This window comes from Mangifera indica, chromosome 3, assembly GCF_011075055.1.
Source record: "Mangifera indica cultivar Alphonso chromosome 3, CATAS_Mindica_2.1, whole genome shotgun sequence".
Classification (NCBI taxonomy): Eukaryota; Viridiplantae; Streptophyta; class Magnoliopsida; order Sapindales; family Anacardiaceae; genus Mangifera; species Mangifera indica.
The window spans coordinates 21,219,920-21,245,374 of NC_058139.1; the positions used below are offsets into that span (position 1 = coordinate 21,219,920).

At 33.1% G+C, this 25,455-nt stretch overlaps 2 protein-coding genes across 6 annotated transcripts; one reads left to right on the forward strand and one right to left on the reverse strand.

Annotated features, from left to right (window-relative positions):
• Positions 1–2,594: 2,594 nt before the first annotated feature.
• Positions 2,595–6,596, forward strand: LOC123209934 (putative calcium-transporting ATPase 13, plasma membrane-type). 2 transcript variants are annotated; one of them, XR_006501178.1, is made up of 3 exons: positions 2,595–5,738; positions 6,000–6,080; positions 6,309–6,596. XR_006501178.1 is itself a non-coding variant. In XM_044628036.1 (2 exons), the coding sequence occupies exon 1, from the start codon at positions 2,688–2,690 to the stop codon at positions 5,733–5,735; it is 3,048 nt and encodes a 1,015-aa protein (XP_044483971.1). In that variant the 5' UTR covers positions 2,595–2,687; the 3' UTR covers positions 5,736–5,738; positions 6,000–6,211. The 2 variants fall into 2 exon arrangements, 1 of the variants encoding a protein (XP_044483971.1); XM_044628036.1 differs by lacking the exon at positions 6,309–6,596 and having other exon boundaries at positions 6,000–6,211.
• Positions 6,597–20,409: 13,813 nt separating this feature from the next.
• LOC123211652 (butanoate--CoA ligase AAE1-like) lies at positions 20,410–23,683 on the reverse strand. Of its 4 annotated transcripts, XM_044630445.1 has the most exons (4): positions 23,550–23,568; positions 23,242–23,366; positions 22,217–22,426; positions 20,410–21,970 (listed from the first exon to the last, which is right to left on the reverse strand). In XM_044630445.1, the coding sequence occupies exons 3-4, from the start codon at positions 22,412–22,414 to the stop codon at positions 20,510–20,512; spliced, it is 1,659 nt and encodes a 552-aa protein (XP_044486380.1). In that variant the 5' UTR covers positions 22,415–22,426; positions 23,242–23,366; positions 23,550–23,568; the 3' UTR covers positions 20,410–20,509. The 4 variants fall into 4 exon arrangements, with proteins under 4 accessions (XP_044486380.1, XP_044486381.1, XP_044486382.1 ...); XM_044630446.1 differs by lacking the exon at positions 23,242–23,366 and having other exon boundaries at positions 23,550–23,683; XM_044630447.1 differs by lacking the exons at positions 23,242–23,366; positions 23,550–23,568 and adding an exon at positions 23,441–23,464.
• Between the last annotated feature and the right edge of the window lie 1,772 nt (positions 23,684–25,455).

Consider the following 25,455-nt stretch of genomic DNA (forward strand, 5'->3'; position numbering starts at 1 on the left):
ATCAAATCAAAAAGTCGATTCACAGTTAAACTGATTGAACCAACCGATCCCCTTTAGTTTTAATAACACTAGGAATAATAATAAAATTATTTACATTTAATTTTGAATATTTTTAGTACATTGCTAGATGAATAAGGCCCAAAATTTTCGGTTTGAAAAACTATCAACATCTCTCCCTCCATCTATTTCTGTCCACCGTATAACAGTTTGATTGATTTTCACTAATGAAATGTTAAAACATAAGGGTGCTCTGAAGGTGATTTTGTCGCCGGTGACAAGGAGCGAACGCCCAAAACTCAGCATCCAGGCTTGATGGGAGGGAGGCCTAGCATTGGAGCCGAAAACGTAAAATATGGTGTATATTTCATATTTAATATTAAAAAATATAAAATATGCATTTAATATATTTTGAGTTTAAAATTTTTTTAAATATATTTAATATACATATTTATAAATTAAGAATTTGATACATAAAAAAACAATAAAACTATGTGTACCTATTTTGGATACATAAATGTGTACATATTTATATGTGTCATCATGTGATTGAATGATTTTGAATTAAAAATAAAACAATAACCAATCATATGATGACATATATGAGTGTGTATATATTTATGTACTCAAAATAGATACACATAGTATTACTCTAAACAAAATTAGATTTAAATTTCACAGGTTTTACCGCTCGTACTATCTTTGGAAGGCAAGGTTTCGTATTTCCAATAGATTAAATGTTTTCAGACTGGAAAAAAATATATATATATATCGTCATTAATACACATATTATGATATGAACATGGACCAACAACTCCATTGACAGTGCAGCACTGCGGCTTTTGCAGGCTAACACTGGTTTTACACGTGCTTATCTTTTAGTGGTCTAGTCGCGTTCTACTAGCTTAAATGCCGACAGGATGTTTTCTGTATCAATCAAACAAATAACTTTTGTTAATAATTTTATAGGTAAATAATAATATATTATAATATAATTAAATATTATTTATTTTTAATTTTTAATTATTTAATAATTTGATAATATATAATTATTTATATATAAAGTTATTCTTATAATATTATTTTTTTATTTATCGTTAATATAAATAACATTAGAGATGATAATTTCGATTTAATTTTAAAGGTTTTGACTCTTTTTTACTTTAATAAGAAGAAAATTTTTCAATAAAAACAAAAAAAGAGATATGGATAAAAAAATCCCTACAATAAGGGATGGGGCGAAGGCCGAGAATACATGTGTTCTCTCCTCTCCCCACCCCGTCTCGTTCTTGTCTATTTATATTAATATATTTACTCAAAATACTAACATATTTTTATAGTTTTAGATTATTTATATAATTCAAATTTATTTAGGTTTTTGTTGTATATATAAAAGTGGTTAATATATTATATTTGTGATATTTAAAATAATGAGTTGGTTTTAATTTTATTTAATTTTGTTATTTAATATATTTATATTGTATTTAAAAGATATAAAAAGAAAATTTTTTCTTACGGGTATGGAGGGGGGATTTTCCCTGTGAGAATGAAGAGGGGATGGAGAATAATTTTTTATCCCTGTAACGGGATGAGCCAGAGACGGAGATTAAGATCCTCTCCCCATTGTCATCCTAAATGATATCTTACCTTATATTATTGATACTATCGTATTTATTTTATAAATAGTACACAATTATAGTAATATTTTATTTTATTACTAATTTGACGCAAAAGAAAATATAGGATAATATAATTATTATATGCATTTAAAAGTGAATATACATTTTTGTGTTAGATGATATGATTTGATAATTTTAAATTAAAAAAATAATATCTAATTATATGATGATATATTATCTGTATATTTAATTGTGTATCTAAAAATATATATACATACTATGCTATATATACCTAGTTTTATTGTAAAAGAATTATTCAAACAATAAGACTATATATATGTATATATACTTATAAGTGTCATTATATAATTGAGTAATTTTAAATTAAAAATAAAATAACACCTATTTAGCTAATGACATATATTAATATGTACACAATTATATACTTACAGAGGATACATATAGAATTTCTCTTATCAAAAGAATTTTAACTTTAATATATTTAGTATATTTAAATAAAATAACACCTTAAAATTTTTTATTATTATTTACTAAGTATTTTTTATTATTACCTATCAAATATAATAATTATTTATGTAAAATAAAATATCCTTAATTATAATCCAAATTAGGGTTGAATTTTATTTGAATATGAACTTAGCCCATTCACATCGAATCTAACCAGAATCCGTTCCCTACTAGACCATCTATAAAACCCAAGTAACTAGAATAATGTTGCATGCGCAGCGCAGAAGAGACGCGGAAATAGCGTTTTTCTTAGCCAATCCCCTTTTTACATTCCAGTCAACGCGGCATCCGTTCAAAGCGAAACCTTCTGTGCAAGAAATTAAGAAGAAAACTATCTCAATCATTATCTCATGTATTTACGTTATTAATTAACAAGAAAGAACCCAGGAATCCACCATCACGGATGTAGGCCCCAGACGGCCCTGTGTATATATGTAACCACAACAATGGTAATATTCTCACATCTCATTCCAGCAAGCTTTTCTTCAAATCTTTTCATTGCATAATATATTTTCGATCCCTTTTTGTTCTTGTTAAAACACCATGACCGTCCCTACCATTCTGCATGCAAACGTCGCTCGCATTAAGTTTTTACTTGATGCTCCTCTTAGCAAAAAATGGCATTCAGCTTTCGCCAAAATTTACTGCTCCAGAGCTCTTCTGTCTCTGCGCAAAACAACCACCAAAAATACTAGTAAAAAAGTTCCCCGCTCCTCTTCATATACTGTTTTGAGTATTGTCGATGTTCCACTGGATAATGATGATCAATACTTCAAGGTTGATCCCGGAAGCCTTACAGAGCTTGTGAAGGAGAAAAATCTAGACAGACTTCATGAGTTTGCTGGCGTTCATGGCGTAGCTACTGCTCTGAAAACAGATATTGAAGGAGGAATATGCAGCAGCGATGAAGAAGATTTTGCTCGGCGACGTGAGACGTTTGGTTCAAACACTTATAAGAAACCGCCATCAAAAAGCTTCTTTCATTTTATGGTGGAAGCATTCAAAGATGTTACTATATTGATTCTTTCAGGCTGTGCATCTCTTTCTCTTGCTTTTGGCATAAAAGAGCATGGCCTCAAGGAAGGTTGGTACGACGGTGGAAGCATTTTTGTGGCTGTCTTTCTTGTCATCGCGGTTTCAGCTGTAAGTAATTACAGACAAAGCAGACAATTTGACAAACTATCTAAAGTGAGCAACAATATCCAAATCGAAGTCATCAGGAAAGGTCGGCGGCAACAAATTTCAATTTTTGAAATAGTTGTTGGAGATGTTGTTTGCTTAAAAATTGGAGATCAAGTTCCTGCTGATGGATTGTTCCTGAACGGCCATTCCTTACTGGTAGATGAATCAAGCATGACAGGGGAGAGTGATCATGTGGAGATAAACAGCAGCCAGAATCCATTCTTGTTCTCTGGCACCAAAGTCGCCGACGGGTATGGTCGTATGGTTGTCACATCAGTTGGTATGAATACGCTATGGGGCCAAATGATGAGTCAAATAAGCCGGGACAATGACGAGCAAACACCTTTGCAAGCAAGGCTCAACAAGCTAACTTCATCGATAGGCAAGGTTGGATTGACGGTTGCTTTCTTGGTTCTTGTAGTCTTGATGACTCGCTACTTCACTGGAAATACAACAGACGAGAATGGAAACAAAGAATTCATTGGAAGCAAAACAAAGGTTGACAACATTGTCAATGCTGTGGTGGGGATTGTCGCTTCTGCAGTTACAATTGTCGTAGTTGCAATTCCAGAAGGTCTTCCATTAGCTGTCACGCTAACTCTTGCTTATTCGATGAAGAGAATGATGAGGGATCAAGCTATGGTGAGAAAGCTCTCTGCCTGTGAAACAATGGGCTCTGCCACCGTCATTTGTACTGATAAAACGGGGACTCTAACTCTAAATCAGATGAAGGTAACAAAGTTTTGGCTTGGCCAGGAATCTATCACAAACGGTCCTGCTTCTTCAATTTCTCCCAGAATTGTTGAATTGATTCAGGAAGGAGTTGCTTTAAATACAACTGGTACTGTCTACAAGGCTACTAGAGGGTCTGAAATTGAAATCTCAGGCAGTCCTACTGAAAAAGCAATTCTTTCTTGGGCTGCTCAAGATCTCAACATGGATATGGAGCAAATAAAACAGAGTTGTATTATTCTCCAGGTTGAGGCCTTCAATTCAAACAAGAAAAGGAGTGGAGTAATGATGAGGAAGAAGATAGACAACACAATCAATGTGCACTGGAAAGGAGCAGCAGAGATGATTCTAGCAAAGTGTTCGAGTTACTATGATGCATCTGCAACTGTCAAGGATCTGGATCATGATGCAAGGGAAATATTTGAGCACATTATTGAAGGTATGGCAGCTAGCAGTCTTCGATGCATTGCTTTTGCACATAAAAGTATTTCTGAAGAAGAGCAAGAAGATGCAAAAGATGAGAAAAAGTTAACTGAAGACAGCTTGAGTCTAATAGGACTGGTTGGTATCAAGGACCCATGTCGTCCAGGGGTAAAGAAAGCTGTGGACGATTGCCAACATGCTGGTGTGAACATCAAGATGATCACTGGTGACAATGTTTTCACTGCAAAAGCCATAGCCACTGAATGTGGAATCCTTAGGCCGAATGGGTTAGTCGTGGAAGGAGAGGAGTTCAGAAACTACACACTGGAGCAGAGAATGGAGAAAGTTGATAAAATATGTGTGATGGCAAGATCTTCTCCTTTTGATAAATTGCTCATGGTGCAGTGTTTGAAACAAAAAGGTCACGTAGTTGCAGTCACTGGGGATGGCACAAACGATGCACCAGCTCTAAAGGAAGCAGATATAGGACTTTCTATGGGAATACAAGGCACTGAAGTGGCCAAGGAGAGCTCGGATATAGTAATCATGGATGATAATTTTGCTTCTGTGGCCACAGTTCTGAAATGGGGAAGATGTGTTTACACCAATATTCAAAAATTCATTCAATTCCAGCTTACAGTAAATGTTGCTGCTCTTGTAATAAACTTTGTAGCAGCAGTTTCTGCAGGTGAAGTACCTCTAACAACAGTTCAATTGTTGTGGGTGAATTTGATCATGGACACATTAGGCGCCCTAGCTCTAGCCACAGAGAAGCCAACCGAGGAGCTTATGGATAAACCACCTGTGGGTCGTACTGAGCCACTTATCACCAATGTTATGTGGAGAAATCTTTTAGCTCAAGCTTTATATCAAATAGCTATCTTGCTGATCTTACAGTTCAGAGGTGAATCAATATTTGGTGTTAATGAGAAGGTGAAGGATACCTTGATCTTCAACGCATTTGTCCTTTGCCAAGTCTTCAATGAATTCAACGCAAGGAAGCTTGAAAAAAAGAATATGTTTAAAGGGATACATAAGAGCAAGTTGTTTTTGGGGATCATCGCAATAACCATCATTCTTCAAGTATTAATGGTGGAATTTCTGAAGAAGTTTGCAGATACAGAGAGACTGAATTGGGGTCAATGGGGTGCTTGTATTAGTCTTGCGGCTGCATCTTGGCTAATTGGTTGGCTTGTTAAGTGCATACCTGTTCCAGAGAAACCATTTTTCAGCTATCTCAAGTGGAAGAAATAGATGGTAAAAATCCAAATAAGTGTCAATCATGATTTCATTCATGTAATTAGAACCTTCGTTCAGCTCATTCTTGTAATAAGAACCTTTTATTCATTTGATTTTTAAGTTTTAATAATAGATCACAATTAGACTAATCACTTAAGGTAAAATAATCATACATATAATATTAACACAGTTGCTATCTAACTATCCTTCTTAGACAATTCTCCAAAACCAAATCCGTCACAAACTCTTTGTAAAACTTCGTATTTCTATTTTGTACAGGGGAGAGTGATCATGTAGAGGTGAACTTCTGTGGGTGACTGTTATATTATTTTGCAGCATAACCAGCAGTTAACTGCAGTGGTATGTTAATGTTGTATAATTTTAAATTGTTAGTCAAGCCAAGATTTTTTAATTTTTCTGATTACAATTTTTTGTGCTCAAGGTTATGTATTGAATAAAGATTATGATATCAATAATTTTCCAGTTCTAAATCATCGTCTTTCTTAAAATTTCTTAAAAGGGACAACTCCCTTTAAGAATATGTATTTAATACAGACCCGGTACTAATTGGAATTTGTTCTGTTGCAGCCTGGAATTCTGCCTCGGATGCTGCAAACTTGTTCTGTTGTGTATTCCAGAGGCTGGAAGCTCTCCCTTACTTCCTATCTTCACAGAAGTCCTCTGTTTCTTTTCTTGTCTGCTCTCGGCCTATATCATCCATTTCTTCTTCGTCTGCAGTTGGACGGTTGCTGCACGCTTCTCTGGTTTGTGCTGATTTGTTTTTGTTGCCTTCCTCTTTTTCTTGCAGTGCAACTAGTGTAACACATAAGCTGCGGCCATGTGTCACATTAACTCCCTTTTTGGCATTCTTCCTCACGTACACCTTAGCCCGTATTGAATTTCAATTATATCAGTATATTTTAAGTCCTAAAATCCTCATTTTACTTGTAAGTTTTTTCTGCTCTTGTGGGTAATACAACAACACCTACTAAGATATAAAATTAAGGCCAGAAGACTTCTTCCCACCTTAGGCCTAGTGAAATCCCAAGGTCTTATCCTTCAATTTTTAAAAACTCAAATTTATATATGTAAATCATGAAAAAATACAAATTTGTAACTCTTTCTAGGAAAGTTAAAATGAAAAGTTGAATTTTAGAAATAATTAAACCATGTATCTATTTTGGATATATAAATATATACAAATTTAAATATGTCATCACATAATTGAATGATTTTAAATTAAAAATAAAGTAATATCAAATCATGTAATAACACATATAAGTATATATATTTATATACTCAAACTAGATATACATAATATTGTTTATACAAAATATATATATATATATATATATATATATATATATATATATATATATATATATATATATATATATATATATATATATATAACAACCTATACTTATCATTTCCAGTGGGATGATAGCTAAATAAGCTAAGGTCAGGATGGCCTATCCCAAAGAAACCTAGCTAAAAACACCTAAAACGATATTACAGTCTCTTCTTAAAAACCTATCAAAGTCTTTATAAAGATAAAATTCAGAAAAAGAGAAACATACGAAGTTATAGTTACCATATTTACAATTAAAAATGTAGGTCAGTCCAAGAGTCTAAGCTATACAAAAATAATCTTATAAGCTGTATAAAAGATACAATAGAAGCATAAAATAAAATTGTTTTATTGAGAATATAGAAGATATGTCTAGAAATGATAAAAAATTTAAAAATTAATATATAATTGTTTTATTGAGAATATAGAAGATTTGGGTTGTCTTCAGATCAGTTGTTTATAAACTAATAAAATATTTAATTGATGTACTTCTGAATCCTCCTTGTCGTAATTATATATTTATTTTTATTATGCAGCTGTATTAATTAATTAAGCTAGATTTTTTTTTTATTTAAGAGTTTATGAGCACCATTCAAAATAAGTAGACGATGAAATTGTAAAACAATTTCGTTTTATTAAAAACATCTCATTTTATATATAAAATATATTATTGTTTATATTAACTACTGGAATTTAGGATGTTTAATTTACACAAACATAAATTTTTATGAAGCACGTGAGTTTGCCAGTGTTGGCACTAATATGTGTTTGGCCCTCACATGACAAGAATTTCGGAGTTAGGAGGTTCAATTTACCCAAACATACATTTTTATGGAAACTAGAAAAGAAGATGAAGGGCTTGGGTTTGCCAGTTTTGGCACTAATTGGTGAAATGAAAGTGTTTGATTGCGTGATGGCAATAAACTCAATTAAACAGTCGTTCAAACAAACATGCGTGGGTGGGAGACTAGAATAATAAGGACTGATTTACCTTTCCCAGTTCCAGCCCTTAAAACACTTTCCACCCACAGATAAAAACTATTTTATATCGCCATTAAAGTGGGATAATTGATATCATTATCTTATATTATATAATATAATATAGATAAAAAAATAATATATATTATAAAATATATTAAATAAATATGATATAATAAGAATGTATATGAGAAATTATAAAATTTTATAGATATTTATGATATTAAAACAATAAAAATATATGTGCTTATTTTAAATATATAAATATATATATTTATATGTATTATTATATAATTAAATAATTTTAAATTAAAGATAAAATAATATCTAATTATATAATAATATATATGAATATATAATAATATATATATATATATATATATATATATATATATATATATATATATAAAATATTATTATTTTTTAAAATAATAACATATCACCTTGGAATGCTTGTTTGTTGGTTTGGAATCAACTTTCGCCAAAATGACAACTTTAATTATCATTAAAGATATGCCAAATTGACTCGGCAACAACGCAATTGATGGTACAGTGTCGACCAGCCAGATATCAACGGTAACTAGAGATGTCAATAGGTCGGGATGGGCTAGCTCTAGCTCGGCCCATTAGGTTAATGGGTCGGGCTGGGTGTAAGATCCAAACAATAATGGGCCTTCGGGCTGGGCCAACCCATCGAAATATAAAAGTCTAAGACCCGACCCATTTAATAATGGGCTTTAATTGGGCCAGGCCGGCCCAATTAATCAATATTTTTAAAAAATTTTTAATTAAAATTTTTAATTGGACATCAAACAGGAGATATGCATATTTTATTAAAATAATTTTCACTCTGTGAATGTGGGCCTGTAATAGGCCATATAAATTTAAAAAGATGGCCCTGTAACACTTTATAAGAAATTAGAATCAAATTTTAGGGTTTTCTTCTCTAGCTTGAACCCTTGAAGGATCCTCAGGAAGGGAAGCAACTACCGTTAACGAATTTATTTGACATTGGATCTATTTATAATATTTTAAAATGATAAAATTAAAATAAAATGAGATTAAAAATATAATAAAATAATTGAGATTAAGAGTTTGAAAGATTGAGAGATTACAAGTTTGAGAAATTTATAATTGTAATTGAAAATGAAAAAGAAAAATTTAGTAGGATTTTATAGGAAAAAAATAAATTAATTAAAAAAATTTAAAAAAAATTAAGCAGTTGCTGGGAGAAGCAGATCTGCTTCCCTTCTGCCTTCTGCCGCAAGGCAGATTCTGCTTCTGCGCCTTCTGCTGCCATGCGGCAGAAGCAAGGAAAAAATTTTTTATTTTTATTTTTTTATAAACAGCATCGAGAGCCAGGTCAAGTCAGCCAATAGGTATAATATAAAGGTTCAAGACCCGGTCACATTGGTCTATAGGTTTGGTCTGATACTCTACAATATTGAGTAAGACTTTATCGTACCCAAGTTTTTTTGTACTTTAAATTAAATTTTTATTCGATTCGATCTAATTGCCGTGTCTAGCGGCAACCAACCACTATGCGTGTACCATCCCCGCAATCCCAGCAGCCACATCAATTACCTCATCACAGCAAGCATTTCTTATTGTCTTGTCATTTCATAGTAGGTCCCACACGGTTCTCTCTCTCACTCTCTCTCTACATGTATAACTATATATACGGACACAAGCGTAACCATGGGAACTGCAATATTGTCACATCTGATCCCAGCAAGCTTTCCTTAAAATCTTGTCATTGCACAATACTTTTTCAATCCCTGTTTGCTGTTGTTAAAACACCATGTCCGTCTCTGCCTTTCAGCAAGCAAACGTACTTTATGATCCTCTCGGCAGAAAATGGCACTCAGCTTTTACCAAAATATACTGCTGCAGAGCTCTTCTCTCTCTGCACAAAACAACAACCAATATTGATCCCAGAAGCCTTACAGAGCTTGTGAAAGAGAAAAATCTAGACAGACTTCATGAGTTTGATGGGGTTCATGGCGTAGCTTCTGCTCTGAAAACAGATATTGATGGAGGGATATGCAGCAACAATGACGAAGATATTGCTCAACAACGTGAGAAGTTTGGTTCAAACACTTACATGAAACCCCCATCAAAGAGCTTCTTTCATTTTTTGGTGGATGCATTAAAAAATGTCACTATATTGATTCTTTCTAGCCTCAAAGGGGATCGTTACGACCGTGGAAGCATTTTTGTGGCTGTATTTCTTTTCATCGCTGTTTCAGCTGTGAGTAATTACTGTCAAAGCAGACAATTTGACAAGCTATCTAAAGTGAGCAACAATATCCAAGTCGAAGTCATCAGGAAAGGTTGGCGGCAAAAGATTTCAATTTTCGATGTAGTTGTTGGGGATGTTGTTTGCTTAAAAATTGGTGATCAAGTTCCTGCTGATGGATTGTTTCTGAATGGCCATTCATTACAAGTAGATGAATCGAGCATGACAGGGGAGAGCGATCATGTGGAGATAAACAGCAGCCAGAATCCATTTTTGTTCTCTGGCACTAAAGTCGTTGATGGTTATGGTCGTATGATTGTCACGTCAGTTGGTATGAATACCCGATGGGGCGAAATGATGGGTGCAATAAGCCGGGACAATGGGCAACAAACACCCTTGCAAGCAAGGCTCAGTAAGCTAACTTCAGCAAAAGACAAGGTTGGAATGACAGTTGCTTTCTTGGTTCTTTTAGTCTTGTTGACTCGCTATTTCGTTGGAACTACAGCAGACAAGAATGGAAACCGAGAAAACAATGGAAGCAAACCAAAGGCTGACAACGTTGTCAATGCCGTGGAGCGTATTGTAGCTTCTGCACCAAAACAGTTCAGAAAACAAAAAAAGAAAAAAAAAGAAGTTTATAGCAAAAGAAACTTTAAGAAATACAAGGATTACTTGAGAAACATAGCTTGATGTTAAAATATGGGAAATTTTAAAAAATGGCCAAAATGCCCTCCTATTAAGCAAAAATACCCAAAATCACTATTTTCAAGCCAAAATGCCCAAAATCACTGTTTCAAAAAAAAAAATGCCTATGACTTTTTTTAATACCAAAACTACCCTTCCCCTCATATTTATATAACTCGCCCACTTACTATGGGGTTTTAATGTAATTTTAGATAAATATGAGAGGTTTTTGGATATTTTACATTATAAAGACATTTTGATATTTATTTATTTATTTCAAACTTTTTCTAAAATATCAAAATTACCTTTCCCTTCATTTATATAACTCCTCTCACTCATTATGGGGGTTAAAATAATTTTAGATAAATATGAGGGGTTTTTGGATATTTTACATTGTAAAGGCATTTTCATTTTTCAAATTTTAGAATTCGAATTTCAGTTCCGTTTTTTCGAATTTCACCATTTTACGATATATCGATTCGTATTTTTCAGATTTCTGAAGGATTTTCCGTTTGTTGCCATTCTAGGGTTTTCAACTTTTACAATTCGAATTTCAGTTCCGTTTTTTCGGATTTCATCGTTTTACGAGATACCGACTCGTATTTTTCAGATTTCCGAAGGATTTTTCGTTTGTTGCCATTCTAGGGTTTTTCAACTTTTAGAATTCGAATTTCAGTTTTGTTTTTTCGGATTTCACCGTTTTACGAGATATCGACTCGTATTTTTCAGATTTCTGAAGGATTTTTCGATTGTTGCCATTCTAAGGTTTTTCAACTTTTAGAATTCGAATTTCAGTTCCGTTTTCTCGGATTTCATCGTTTTACGAGATATCGACTCGTATTTTTCAGATTTCCGAAGGATTTTTCGTTATTGCCATTCTAGGGTTTTTCAATTTTTAGAATTCGAATTTCAGTTTCGTTTTTTCGGATTTCACCGTTTTACGAGATATCGACTCGTATTTTTCAGATTTCTGAAGGATTTTTCGATTGCTACCATTCTAGGGTTTTTCAACTTTTAGAATTCAAATTTTAGTTCAGTTTTTTCGAATTTCACCGTTTGACGGGATATCGACTCGTATTTTTCAGATTTTCGAAGGATTTTCTGTTTGTTGCCATTATAGGGTTTTTCAACTTTTAGAATTTGAATTTCAGTTCCGTTTTTTCTGATTTCACCGTTTTACGAGATATCGACCTGTATTTTTCAGATTTCTGAAGAATTTTTCGATTGTTGTCATTCTAAGGTTTTTCAACTTTTAGAATTCGAATTTTAGTTCAGTTTTTTCGAATTTCACCGTTTGACGAGATATCGACTCATATTTTTCAGATTTCTGAAGGATTTTCCGTTTGTTGCCATTCTAGGGTTTTTCAACTTTTAGAATTTGAATTTCAATTCCGTTTTTTCGGATTTCACCGTTTTACGAGATATAGACTCATATTTTTCAGATTTCTGAAGGATTTTTCGATTGTTGCCATTCTAGGGTTTTTCAACTTTTACAATTCGAATTTTAATTCAGTTTTTTCGAATTTCACCGTTTGACGAGATATCGACTCGTATTTTTCAGATTTTTGAAGGATTTTTCGTTTGTTGCCATTCTAGGGTTTTTCAACTTTTAGAATTTGAATTTCAGTTCTGTTTTTTTGGATTTCACCGTTTTACGAGATATCGACTCGTATTTTTCAGATTTCTGAACGATTTTTTGATTATTGTCATTCTAGGGTTTTTCAACTTTTACAATTCGAATTTTAATTCAGTTTTTTCGAATTTCACCGTTTGACGAGATATCGACTCGTATTTTTCAGATTTTTGAAGGATTTTCTGTTTGTTGCCATTATAGGGTTTTTCAACTTTTACAATTCGAATTTCATTTTCATTTTTTTGAATTTCATCGTTTTACGAGATATGGACTTGTATTTTTCAGATTTATGAAGAATTTTTCGATTGTTGTCATTCTAAGGTTTTTCAACTTTTAGAATTCAAATTTTAGTTCAGTTTTTTCGAATTTCATCGTTTGACGAGATATCGACTCATATTTTTCAGATTTCTGAAGGATTTTCCGTTTGTTGCCATTTTAGGGTTTTTCAACTTTTAGAATTTGAATTTCAGTTCCGTTTTTTCGGATTTCACCATTTTACGAGATATCAACTCGTATTTTTCAGATTTCTGAAGGATTTTTCGATTGTTGCCATTCTAGGGTTTTTCAACGTTTACAATTCGAATTTTAATTCAGTTTTTTCGAATTTCACCGTTTGACGAGATATCGACTCGTATTTTTCAGATTTCTGAAGGATTTTCTGTTTGTTGCCATTCTAGGGTTTTTCAACTTTTAGAATTTGAATTTCAGTTTCGTTTTTTTGGATTTCACCGTTTTACGAGATATCGACTCGTATTTTTCAGATTTCTGAAGGATTTTTTGATTGTTGCCATGCTAGGGTTTTTCAACTTTTACAATTCGAATTTTAATTCAGTTTTTTCAAATTTCACCGTTTGACGAGATATCGACTCGTATTTTTTAGATTTCTGAAGGATTTTCCGTTTGTTGCCATTCTAGGGTTTTTCAACTTTTAGAATTTGAATTTCAGTTCTGTTTTTTTGGATTTCACCGTTTTATGAGATATCGACTCGTATTTTTCAGATTTCTGAAGGATTTTTTGATTGTTGCCATTCTAGGGTTTTTCAACTTTTACAATTCGAATTTCAATTTCATTTTTTTGAATTTCATTGTTTTACGAGATATGGACTTGTATTTTTCAAATTTCCGAAGGATTGTTGGATTTGGTGGATTCGGTATGTAATCGATGTATTTTTATTATTGTTTTAAATGCGTAATTGTATTGTCATTTGATGTAATAAATTTAGTGTTACTTTATTTCAGTATTACTTTATTTTCTCTAATTGTTTCAATTGTGTAAATGTTTGAGTAATCATACGTTTTTATTGTTTTTTCATGATAAGATTATTCAAAAAAATGAAATCAAATACGATACACATTCATATATAACCACAAATAAAGTATATCATACACATATGCACATACAATAAATATATACATCTAAACATAGGAATAACGCTAAATATATACATCAATATCGTCATCCCCCCATGGCCTCGACAAGAAAACACGCTCGATGTCGTGATACTGCACCTTCAGACAACCGCAAAAGTACGTAGATCTGATCCTATGTCTGGAGGAGCGAGGAATATATGAAGAAACATAGGTCTGACGGCTAAACGAAAGTCCTGTCACCAACGCAAACTCGAACGGGCTAAACCTCACATCAACCCCGCTAACCCTAAACCAAAACTCGTCTCTAGCAAAGGGTGGATGTAACTGTCGGAGAAAAAATGCATGAACCAATATCCCGCAGAATTTGGTTTCGGGTAAACGAAGGAAGGACCCGAAACATGTCCTCTCAAATAGTCGCATCTGTCGAGGGGTCAATGTAGAAGAAATTTGGGATAATGCAGTACGCTGTGCACGAGATATCGCATCTGCCCGGAAGTGTCTGGACTCGTCGGGAATGCGCAGCTCTGTGTCAACCCGTCTTCTTTTGCGAGAAATATCCTGTAACAATCACATAAAATTTGTTAGACATTCATAAAAATAAATATGTAAACAAATGTATTAGTGAAAAAAACATAAAAAGATGAGAAATACCAAATAATTAAAAAGGAAATGACAAAACTTAACAAATAAGAACTGAAATTCGAGTTCTATACGTTCAACTGCCGTAGAATGTTAACAATCTAAAAAGTTATCATGAAATGACGAAAAATAGAAAAAACGAAACTGAAATTCAAATTGTGTAGGTTGAAATACCTTGAAGTGACGATAATCAGAAAATTGTTCGAAAATTTTGAAAATACTAATCAATATATCTTAAAATGGTTAAATTCAAAAAAACGGAACTGAAATTCGAATTCTATACGTTGAAATACCTGAAAGTAATGATAATCGGAAAATGGTTCGGAAATATTGAAAATACAAATCGATATATCCTAAAATGGTTAAATTCGAAAAAAAAGAAACTGAAATTCAAATTCTATACCTTGAAATACCTGAAAGTAATGATAATCGAAAAATGGTTCGGGAATATTGAAAATACGAATTGATATATCCTAAAATGGTTAAATTCAAAAAAACGAAACTAAAATTCGAATTCTATACGTTGAAATACCTGAATGTGACGATAATCAGAAAATAGTTCGGAAATATTGAAAATACGAATCGATATATTGTAAAATGGTGAAATTAGAAAAAACGGTTCGGAAATATTGAAAATACGAATCGATATATTGTAAAATGGTTCAATTCGAAAAAACAAAACTGAAATTCGAATTCTATACGTTGAAATACCTTAAAGTGACGATAACCGAAAAATGGTTCGAAAATCTTGAAAATACGAATCGATATATCCTAAAATGGTGAAATTTGAAAAAACTTAACTGAAATTCGAATTCTATACGCTGAAATACCTTAAAGTGACAATAATTGAAAAATCGTTCGGAGATCATGAAAATATGATTCGATATATCCTGAAATGGTGAAATTCGAAAAAATGGAGTTGAAATTCGAATTCTATACGTTGAAATACCGTAAAGTTACGATAATCGAAAAATCGTTCGGAACTCATGAAAGTACGAATTCATATATCCTAAGATGGTGAAATTTGGAAAAACATAACTAAAATTTGAATTCTATACGTTGAAATACCTTAAAGTGACCATACTCGAAAAATCATTCAGAAATCGTCAAAATACGAATCGATATATCATAAAATGGTGAAATTAGAAAAAACGGAACTGAAATTCGAATTCTATACGTTGAAATACCTTAAAGTGATGATAATCAGAAAATCGTTTGGATATCGTGAAAATACGATTCGATATACCCTGAAATAGTGAAATTCGAAAAAACGAAAATGAAAAGCGAATTCTATACGTTGAAATACATAAAAGGCACGATAATCGAAAAATGGTTCGAAAATCTTGAAAATACGAATCGATATATCCTAAATTGGTAAAATTTGAAAAACAGAACTGGAAATCAAATTCTATACGTTGAAACACCTTAAAGTGACCATACTCGAAAAATCATTCGGAAATCGTCAAAATACGAATCGATATATCCTAAAATGGTGAAATTCGAAAAAACTTAACTGAAATTCGAATTCTATACGCTGAAATACCTTAAAGTGACAATAATTGAAAAATCGTTCGGAGATCATGAAAATATGATTCGATATATCCTGAAATGGTGAAATTCGAAAAAATGGAGTTGAAATTCGAATTCTATACGTTGAAATACCGTAAAGTTACGATAATCAAAAAATCGTTCGGAACTCATGAAAGTACGAATTCATATATCCTAAGATGGTGAAATTCGGAAAAACGGAACTGAAATTCGAATTCTATACGTTAAAATACCTTAAAGTGACCATACTCGAAAAATCATTCGGAAATCATCAAAATACGAATCGATATATCATAAAATGGTGAAATTAGAAAAAACGGAACTGAAATTCGAATTCTATACGTTGAAATACCTTAAAGTGATGATAATCAGAAAATCGTTTGGATATCGTGAAAATACGATTCGATATACCCTGAAATAGTGAAATTCGAAAAAACAGAAATGAAAAGTGAATTCTATACGTTGAAATACATAAAAGGCACGATAATCGAAAAATAGTTCGAAAATCTTGAAAATACGAATCGATATATCCTAAATTGGTAAAATTTGAAAAACGGAACAGTATTTGTGCTTAAAAGTTGAGCTGCTGAAAAAGAGAAAAAAAGAAAAAGTCAAAAAGTATTTGTTTTTTCAGGAAACTGGCATGCAATTAATGTGGGTGCCTGGAAACAGAACAATATCCATAAAACCCCCTCTTTTGTAATGAGTCTTCCAGCTCCCCAAGGTTTTAAAAAACCCACTTTACCCCCTAACTAGACTTGCAAAGGACGCTGCCGTGGGAAAATTCGTCCTGCTGTGGGAAATTCCGTTCCCATGGCAGACTGCCGATCCATTCGGCAGCCAATTTCGCTTCATTTTTTGTCGTTTCGACCTCCGATTTTTACATAAATCAACTCTACACATTATATTACATAAAACCCCTCAATCAATTCAACAAAAACAACCAAAAATCCAAACATTTTAACCAATATTCAAAGTGTAAACCCTAAACTTTCAAACCCAAAATTCTCAATCAAATCTCAATTATATCAGCAATAAATTGATCCAAACAAGATTACGGGAGATATACTAACCTTCTTTGCCATTTACGGTTGCCGGAAAGCTTCAAAATCGACGGAAATGACCTTTGCCGTGGGATTGACGTGGGAGGAGGAAAACTTGTGGAATTTTCGTGGAAATGCACAGTAAAAACAGAACTTGCCGTGGGATTTTCGTGAAATTTTGGTGTGTTTATAAAGGGGGTAGTTTCATAATTTGGCTTTTCCCACGACAACCTGCGAAATTTCAAAAAAACCCGACGTGGGCTAAGAATTTCCCGACACCCCAATGTGTTAAAAAAGCCAGTTTACCCCCCCCCCCCCCCCCAAACCCATTGTCCATTCAACTGCCGTGGGAAACTCCGTTCCCACGGCAGACTGCCGATCCATTCGGCAGCAAATTTCGGCCAATTTTTGGTCGTTTCAACCTCCGATTTTTTCATAAATCAAATCTACACATTGTATAACATAAAACCCCTCAATCAATTCAACAAAAACAACCAAAAATTGAAACATTTTAAGCATTATTCAAACCGTAAACCCTAAAATTTCAAACCCAAAAATCTCAATCAAATCTCAATAATATGAGCAATAACTTGATCCAAATAAGATTACGGGAGATGTGATAACATTATTTTCCATTTTCGGTTGCCGGAAAGCAAGAAAATCGGCGGAAATGACGTTCGCCGTGGGATGTGGAAAAAATTCGAATTTTCTTTGAATTGCACAGTGAAAATTTGCTGTGTTTATATGTGGGGGCAGTTTCGTCATTTCACAAAACATGGGCATTTTTGCTTAAACCTGAATTTTTTGGGCAATTTCGCTTAGACCCCTTTAATTTTGCCTAGTTTTTAAAATTTCCCTTAAAATATTTAGTTCTGCCATGAGAAACATGATTATTTAGAATTGAAACTGCAATCTAGATATCTAAATATTTAGCCAAATATTTAACACACAAAAGACTTTAAAAAAAAAAATTGCTAAAGATGAAATACGGTGCACCGATACGATGACAGCAACACAAAGCGGAGTTGTGATCAACTGAGGTTAACTCTTTATTGGCGAACTAGAGAGACAGTGAGAAGAAAAGTCCAAAGGAGAGAGATGATTTAAGTTTTAGGATGGATGCTCAGAGAGAAAAGTACTGCAAAGGAGAATGAAGAGCGAACTAATGCTATGTGAAAATGGTTTTGCGATTTGTAAAGATGTGTTTGCTTGAAAGAAAGATGCAGAGAGTACAAGAAAAGATGATTGGAGGGGGAAAGAAAAAGGTGGAGAGAGAGTGACGAAACAAGAAGAAAAATGAGATTTTCTTATTTGGCCAAAAGCTGAGACTGCAGAGTCTTCTAAGCGCACATAGACCGCTTTGCCATTTTAACAAATTAAGCTGGCTCGTACAAGCCATGACTCAGCTCAGTCCAAGCTAAGTTGATGGCTGACTTATAAGTTCAGTCCAAGCTAAGTTCAAGCGCACATACGAATTTCTTCAAAAATTCGTATAAAAAAACAAATATAAAAAAAGATAAAAACATGCGTTTAATACGGAAAATACATAAAATATGCGTTTAGATCCCTTCTTGCTTCTTGTTAAAACACCATGTCAGTCTCTACCATTCTCCATGCAAACTTCGCTTGCACTGAGCTTTTACTTGATGCTCCACTCAGCAAAAAATGGCACCCAGCTTTTGCCAAAATTTGCTGCTCCAGAGCTCTTCTCACTCTGCGCGAAACAACCACAAAAAATACTAGTAAAAAGTCCCCCGATCCTCTTCATATACTGTTTTGAGTATTTTCGATGTTCCTCTTGATAATAATGATCAATACTTTAAGATTGATCCCGGAAGACTTAATGAGTTTGATGGGGTTCGTGGCGTAGCTTCTGCTCTTAAAACAGATATTGCTGGAGAGATATGCAGCGGAAATGAAGAAGATATTGCTCGAAGGCGTGAGACGTTTGGTTTAAACACTTACAAGAAACTGCCATCAAAAAGCTCCTTTCATTTTATGGTGGGAGCATTCAAAGATATTACTATATTAATTCTTTCAGGCTGTGCAGATCTTTCTCTTGCTTTTGGCATAAAAGAGCATGGCCTCAAAGAAGGTTGGTATGACGGCGGAAGCATTTTTGTGGCTGTCTTTCTTGTCACTGGGGCTTTAGCTGTGAGTAATTACAGGCAAACCAGGCAATTTGACAAGCTATCTAAAGTGAGCAACGATATCCAAATAGAAGTCATCAGGAAAGGTCGACGGCAACAAATTTCAATTTTTGAAATAGTTGTTGGAGATGTTTGTTTAAAAATTGGTGATCAAGTTCCTGCTGATGGGTTGTTCCTGAATGGCCATTCCTTACAAGTAGATGAATCAAGCATAACAGGGGAGAGTGATCATGTGGAGATAAACAGCAGTCAGAATCCATTCTTGTTCTCTGGCACCAAAGTCGCTGACGGCGATGGTCATATGATTGTCACGTCAGTTGGTATGAATACTCTATGGGGCCAAATGATGAGTCAAATAAGCCGGTCTTCCATTGCCAATGCTGCATATCTATTCTAGAGAAACCATTTTTCAGCTATCTCAAGTGAAAGTAGGCATCAAAAATCCAAATAGATGTTGATAATTATTTCGTTCTTGTAATTAGTAAAAGCTTTATTCATTTGATTTTTAGGCCGTATCACTTTCAAGTTCAATCTATAACATAGTAATTTTCAGCTTTGAAATCATGTGCCCAATCAATTTACTGAAACTAAGCAATAAAGAAGAAAATATCCTCCCTAAGCGATTCTCCAAAATCAAGTCTATCACTAAATACTTTGTAAAACTTCATATTCCTATTTTTTATTTGAGAGAGTGATCTTATAGTGATAAACAACAGCCAATACCCATTGTTGTTTTCTAACACCAATGTGATTAATTGTTAAAATACTAAGTGTAATATATGAAATTTGAATTGTACATAATAAAGTATACACTTTTAGTATAAGATTTATATGACTTTATATGGTCCAATGTCATCAGTTAGCTTTTAGAACATGATTCTCCAATGGTTTGTATCACTCAGTATCAGAACCACATCAAAAAGGATGACCTTCTGCTCTCCAATCTTAACCCTTCTGAAGTATAATTCCCCTAAAATTCTTATCATTAATAGGCATTGGTACCTCTATAGGATGATAAGTTTGCTGGGAATTGTAAAGCTATAAAACATTTCATGAGATGATAACAGACAATTTTTATTCACAGCACGATGATACAATTCATAGTTTCGCCTAGCCATGCAATTATTTTAGACACAACACCATCAAAGTTGATTTACAGATTGCTGCTTCTCTGTTTTGATATGCTCCCCATGGCCTTGGCCTTCTCCCTCAGAACAAATTTTTGTGTTTTTCCTGTGGAAGTCTTTGGAAGATCTTGGAAAACAACAGTACGAGGAGCCATAAAATGAGGTAAACGATTCCGGCAATACTTTATAATTTCCTCAGAGTTAGCATGACAGCCATCCTTTAACTTCACAAAAGCACAAGGCGTCTCCCCCCAGTGGTGATCTGGTCGTCCTACCACAGCTGCTTCAAGCACCAATGGATGACTGAAAAGCACAGATTCCAGCTCAATTGTGCTTATATTTTCTCCCCCGGAAATAATAATGTCTTTTGATCTGTCTTTTAATTCGATATAACCGTCAGGATGTTTCACCCCCAAGTCTCCACTTCGATACCATCCACCTTTGAAAGCATCCTTTGTTGCTTCAGAATTTTTCAAATAACCATTCATCACAGTGTTGCCTCTAAACATTACTTCACCCATCGTATTAGCATCTGGTGGCACACTCTTCATGGTTACAGGATCTTTGATATCCACTTCTTCCATTCCAAGATGATGCAACCCTTGACGGGCCATAATCTTGGCCTGTGCATCTCGAGGCAATGAATCCCATTCAGGTTTCCAGGTACAAACTGTTGCAGGACCGTAGGTTTCTGTCAAACCATACGTGTGTTTCACCACAAAACCAAGCTCTTCCATACTGAATAGTATTTGAGGAGGAGGAGGGGCACCTCCTGTTATCACTACTACCTTCCCAGGGAGAGGCCTTCTTTCACTAGCTGGTGCATTGACTATCATGTTAAGAACTGTGGGAGCACCACCTAAGTGGGTTACCTTGTACCGGGCAACACTATCAAATACTCCCTTTGCAGTGACACTCCTTAGGCAGACATTTGTTCCGCCCTGAGCAGCCACAGCCCATGTGAGGCACCACCCGTTGCAATGAAACATTGGCACACACCAGAGATATGTAGGCATGGAGTTCATCTCATTGAGTAGAGCCGCAGCCAGAGAATTGAGATATGCTCCTCTATGGCTATAAATGACACCTTTTGGGCTTGAAGTGGTGCCAGAAGTGTAGTTCAGGGAAATAGGATCCCATTCATCTTTTGGTCGTCTAACTTCGAAATCCAGTTTTCCCTTTTCCAAAAGACTCTCATATTCCAAGTTTTGATGAGTAGGAAAGGGTTTCCTAACTGTGCCCCACTCTGGGATTATGACTAGGAGGGGCAGCTTGGTTGTAGTCTTTGCTAGAATTTCAACTGCTCCTCGAGCAATAGCCAATAACTGATAATCTACAATAAGTATTTTGGCTTCTGAATGCTTCAGTAACACTGCCACCATAGCTGAATCATGACGGATATTGAGTGTACAGAGAACCGCTCCAGCCATTGGAACACCAAAATGTAGCTCATACATTGCCGGAATGTTGGGGGCCAATACAGCAATCTACTCAAATGGGAAAAGGAAAAGAATAAAGATAAATAAAACCTGAACAAGGAATAAACAAGATAGCAGCCAAAAAAGTAAGATATTAATCAGCAATCTTCATCAATTGTCAAATTGAATAACATGTATTGCATCAACTTTCTAATTCACAGCATGAAAATTTCAGTGAAAAACCATTACAACCAAGAATTAAAAAACAACAATCAAAAGCAAGAAACAAAATATGGGTGAAAACCTAAGACTTACAACATCTCCACGATCGATTCCCAATTCAGCAAGTGAAGAAGCAAGCTTGATACACCTTTGATGAGTCTCTTTCCATGTGTACTTAACATCTTTATAGACAACAGAGAGTCTGTCTCTGTAAACGATAGCTGAGCGCTCCAAGAAGCTTATTGGAGTCAGAGGAACGTAGTTGGCAGAGCATCGGATTGTACCCTCCATTCTTAAAAATTACTAAATCACTCAATCACATTAAATACTAAATAAGCTTCCAAAGTCACAAAAATGGCAAGAAATTTATTGTTTCATTGGTAATTCTTTTACAATATTCCACAGTAAATTCCTCTTTAAATCAGCACGTAAATGGCATAAACATCAATGTAACCTCCATAAAAACTCACAATTACCATAGAAATGAAGCAACTACAAGTTTGAATTCCTATGATGATTATGTTATCCATAAAAACATTATTATGATGATTATGAACTCACATACTATTTAACTAGTGTTCTCTTAATATCTTCAAACGATATGAAATGTACATATATACCCATTATTTCTCTCGTTTTTTGCCGAAATGGGATTTGTCTAAGGTGTTGCATTATCAATACAAAAGAACCATGACTCAGAACAGCATCCTTGTACCCATTTTATAATAACACCCAACTACTGATACAGTGATCTAAGAGTTTAAGAAGGGGAAAATCAATCACTTAAGTATAAGCACAATCATGAAAAAACGCCTATAATGAAAAAAAGAAATAGAGTAATTAGTGGAACAAATGCGCAACACAACATAACATTCAAAAAATTAGATCCTTGGACCTATTATCACTCTGACACATGCTTAGAATCAGACGAACAAACAAAAACAGTTTCATGGTCCATTTTCGATTCCTTCTCAGTTCCTTCAAAAAAATAACTCAGTAAGACATGAATTAAAAGTGATAAAAAAAAATCCAACCAACTTGAAAGCAGAGAAAATTTTCAACTAGAAGTGAAATAAGATTCTGCAAATAAAACTAAAGAATGAGGAAAACTAGCTAACCTTCTGTGCCCAGGTTTTGAAATAGTGAAATGTTTCTGTTTCAACCTTATGATTTAGTTAGAGATAATAAACATTATACAGGCGAAGCAAAGCGATATATGCATAGCAACTATCTACCAATACAGCTGAAACGTCCAATCAATAAACTAATTAGCAGGAGATAGAATCAGGAAATTGAGAAGGTATTTTGATACTTAACAATTGAATCAGCCTCTCTGGCTTCCACTTTACATTAAGATATTCCCACTACAAAAATGAAGAATGAAACACAAAAAACAAATGAACCCAAAGAGAGAAAAAGATTATACCTTTCTTGTAACTGATACTGCAATCTGTGAAGAAGAGAGAAAGAAAAGCCATACTTGTATTCTGTGTCTGAATCAGATGATAAGAGACACATGATGCAGGTGGCAAATGTGAATTTCATAAAATACCCTTATAATCTTTCACATGGAATGCACAAAACAGAAGATTTTAAAGTAATTTCGTATTGTTTTTTACCAATTACAGAAAAGATATATATATATTTTTTTAATTTTGGCTAAATACAGAAAACGTCCCTTTAACGATGTGAAGTTTCAGTCTTATGCATGTGTTACTAATAAGTTTATTACCTTTGCAGGAGTTTGTTCTTGTTTAATATGAATTTTGTTATCGACATTTTTGTATGTTCTGATCTGACATTGTCCAAGAATTGAGATCAATATTTTCGAACCCTTGATAGGATTGATTGGTCAGTCTAACCCACGGTAAAAATCTGATAAGACATCTATTTGACTAATTGTAGGGATATTTAAAAATAAGACTGAAATAGCTATTAAATTTAATAGAATTAATTAATTATAGGATAAAATTATTGTTTAATTAATAATATTAAAAAATAAAAAAATTTATATAATTTTTTTAAAAAATTAATAATTTTCTCTTAATATTAAGTTTAAAAAAATTGCATTTTCCCTCTAATGTTTTTTTTTTTTTTCCTTTTTTCAACATTATCTCCAATCAGTTTCTCTTTCCCCTTCACTCTGCATCATCTCTCTCTCTGACCATTTTCATTTGAAACAAAAATAAGAGACAAAGATGAAGACTTATCATCTTCATCTCTGACGAAACAAATTAAGAAGAGAGATGAGAGAGTAGACCTGACAATTTGTCTTATCGAATCATTTTTGTATTATGTCAGTTTGGATTTCGTGTAAAAAACTTTAACTTTAACCCGATTTAAATTAAAATCGTGTCAAAATTTTTTAACTTTAACTCAATTCGATATTATTCGAATTAACTCGATGCAACCTAATTTGACCCAAAATTATCTATTATTTTCACTCTCTAAAGTATTTTTATTGTTTTAATTTTTTCACCAAATTACTTCAATATATTATTAATAAAACACATAATATAATATTTTATTTTATTGACAAATGCTTTAAAAATTTACGTATTTCAACTTTTAAAACACTCAATAATCTAACTATCCAAATCAAATTTTTTCTACTTAATAATAAAATAAAATATTTAAATAAAAATAAAAAATAATATAAGTAATCATAATTAAACAAAAATACGATTATATGCAATATGTAAAGATTTCAAATTTTTGCAAGAAAGATAAAACATATAATTATAATATGAGTAAGACTTTTAAAAAACACATCTATAATTAGACTAACTAAATTAAATTCTTGCTACTTAAAAATAAAATATTTAATAAAAATAAATAATCATATGAGTAATTATAATTATATAAAAATATAACTATATGCAATTTATTAAAGTAATATTTCTCTAAAACATTCATATCGATTTGGATCGTATCAGGTTACTTTCATATAAACTTTAACACTATCTGATTTAATTTCAAATTGTATCAAGTTGACCCGAAATAAATTTTATGTTAAAAAACTCAACTCTAACATGATATTTTTCGTGTCGTATCATGTTGAATTAATGGGTCGTATTAAAAATTGTAAGGTCTACAAGAGAGCTCGAGAGGGAGAGATAAGTTAGCTGAAGACGATGCCATAAAAGGGAAGAAAAGAAAGAAACCCTAAAAGGGAAAATATAACTTATCAAAATTTAATCTTGAGAAAAATGGTTTATTTTCTAAATTAAAAGAGAAAATGATATAAATTGTTATATTTTTTAATATTATTAATTAAATGACAATTTACTTGTATAAGTAAATTATTTTAATAAATTTAACAACTGATGAGC

Bases quoted from the DNA above. Each gene is read 5' to 3' on its own strand.
- LOC123211652 (XM_044630446.1), bottom strand. From the start codon at position 22,414: ATGGAGGGTACAATCCGATGCTCTGCCAACTACGTTCCTCTGACTCCA. The intron at 21,971-22,216 runs GTAAGTCTTAGG...CCATTTGAGTAG, and splicing joins GAATCGATCGTGGAGATGTT to ATTGCTGTATTGGCCCCCAA.
- LOC123209934 (XM_044628036.1), top strand. From the start codon at position 2,688: ATGACCGTCCCTACCATTCTGCATGCAAACGTCGCTCGCATTAAGTTT.